This window comes from Oryzias melastigma, linkage group LG6, assembly GCF_002922805.2.
Source record: "Oryzias melastigma strain HK-1 linkage group LG6, ASM292280v2, whole genome shotgun sequence".
NCBI classification, from domain to species: Eukaryota; Metazoa; Chordata; class Actinopteri; order Beloniformes; family Adrianichthyidae; genus Oryzias; species Oryzias melastigma.
The window spans coordinates 35,080,892-35,081,345 of record NC_050517.1 but is presented as its reverse complement, the minus strand read 5'-3'; the positions used below and the strand labels follow the sequence as shown (position 1 = coordinate 35,081,345).

General features: G+C 64.5%; 1 protein-coding gene across 1 annotated transcript in view; it reads right to left on the bottom strand.

The window, feature by feature from the left end:
* The window catches only part of igf2b (insulin-like growth factor 2b), a 7,536-nt gene extending 7,082 nt beyond the window's left edge, over nt 1-454 (bottom strand). The window contains exon 1 of the mRNA XM_024282043.2: nt 264-454. Within this exon, the coding sequence (XP_024137811.1) occupies nt 264-332 (69 nt within the window). The 5' untranslated portion in view covers nt 333-454. The remainder of the gene's footprint in view (nt 1-263) is intronic.

Below are 454 nucleotides of genomic sequence, written 5' to 3'. Positions count from 1 at the left end.
GTTTTCTTTGCGGGGCCGACCGGCCTGAAAAGACCCCCCCCGAGCCGCCCCCAGACTCCTTTGCTTCTTCATCCGTTTGCGCATCCAGAACTTTGGATCCCGGCGCGCGCGCGGGGCTGGGAGACGTCCGGCAGCTGGAGGAAGGAGGAGAGCGCCGCGAGGACGCACGGAGCCGCACGGCCCCTCCGCAAACGCGCCGTCATGGATCTGCAGTCATTTACGCGCACGCACGCCGGCAAACTGAGTGGTGGTCGCGCGGTTACCTTGAGGCACCCCACCGTCCTGCAGGTGTGGCGGGGGGGCTGCTGTCCGAGTCTTTGCGGGCTCTCCATGGCAGACGCGGGTTTTGGTTGCGGGTTTGCAGGTGAGTTAGTGTCCAGGTGCTGAGGCTACAGAGATGGTGTGTGAGAGGCTGTCCCAAAGAGCAGGCGACAGGCAAAAGTTTACAGGCGCG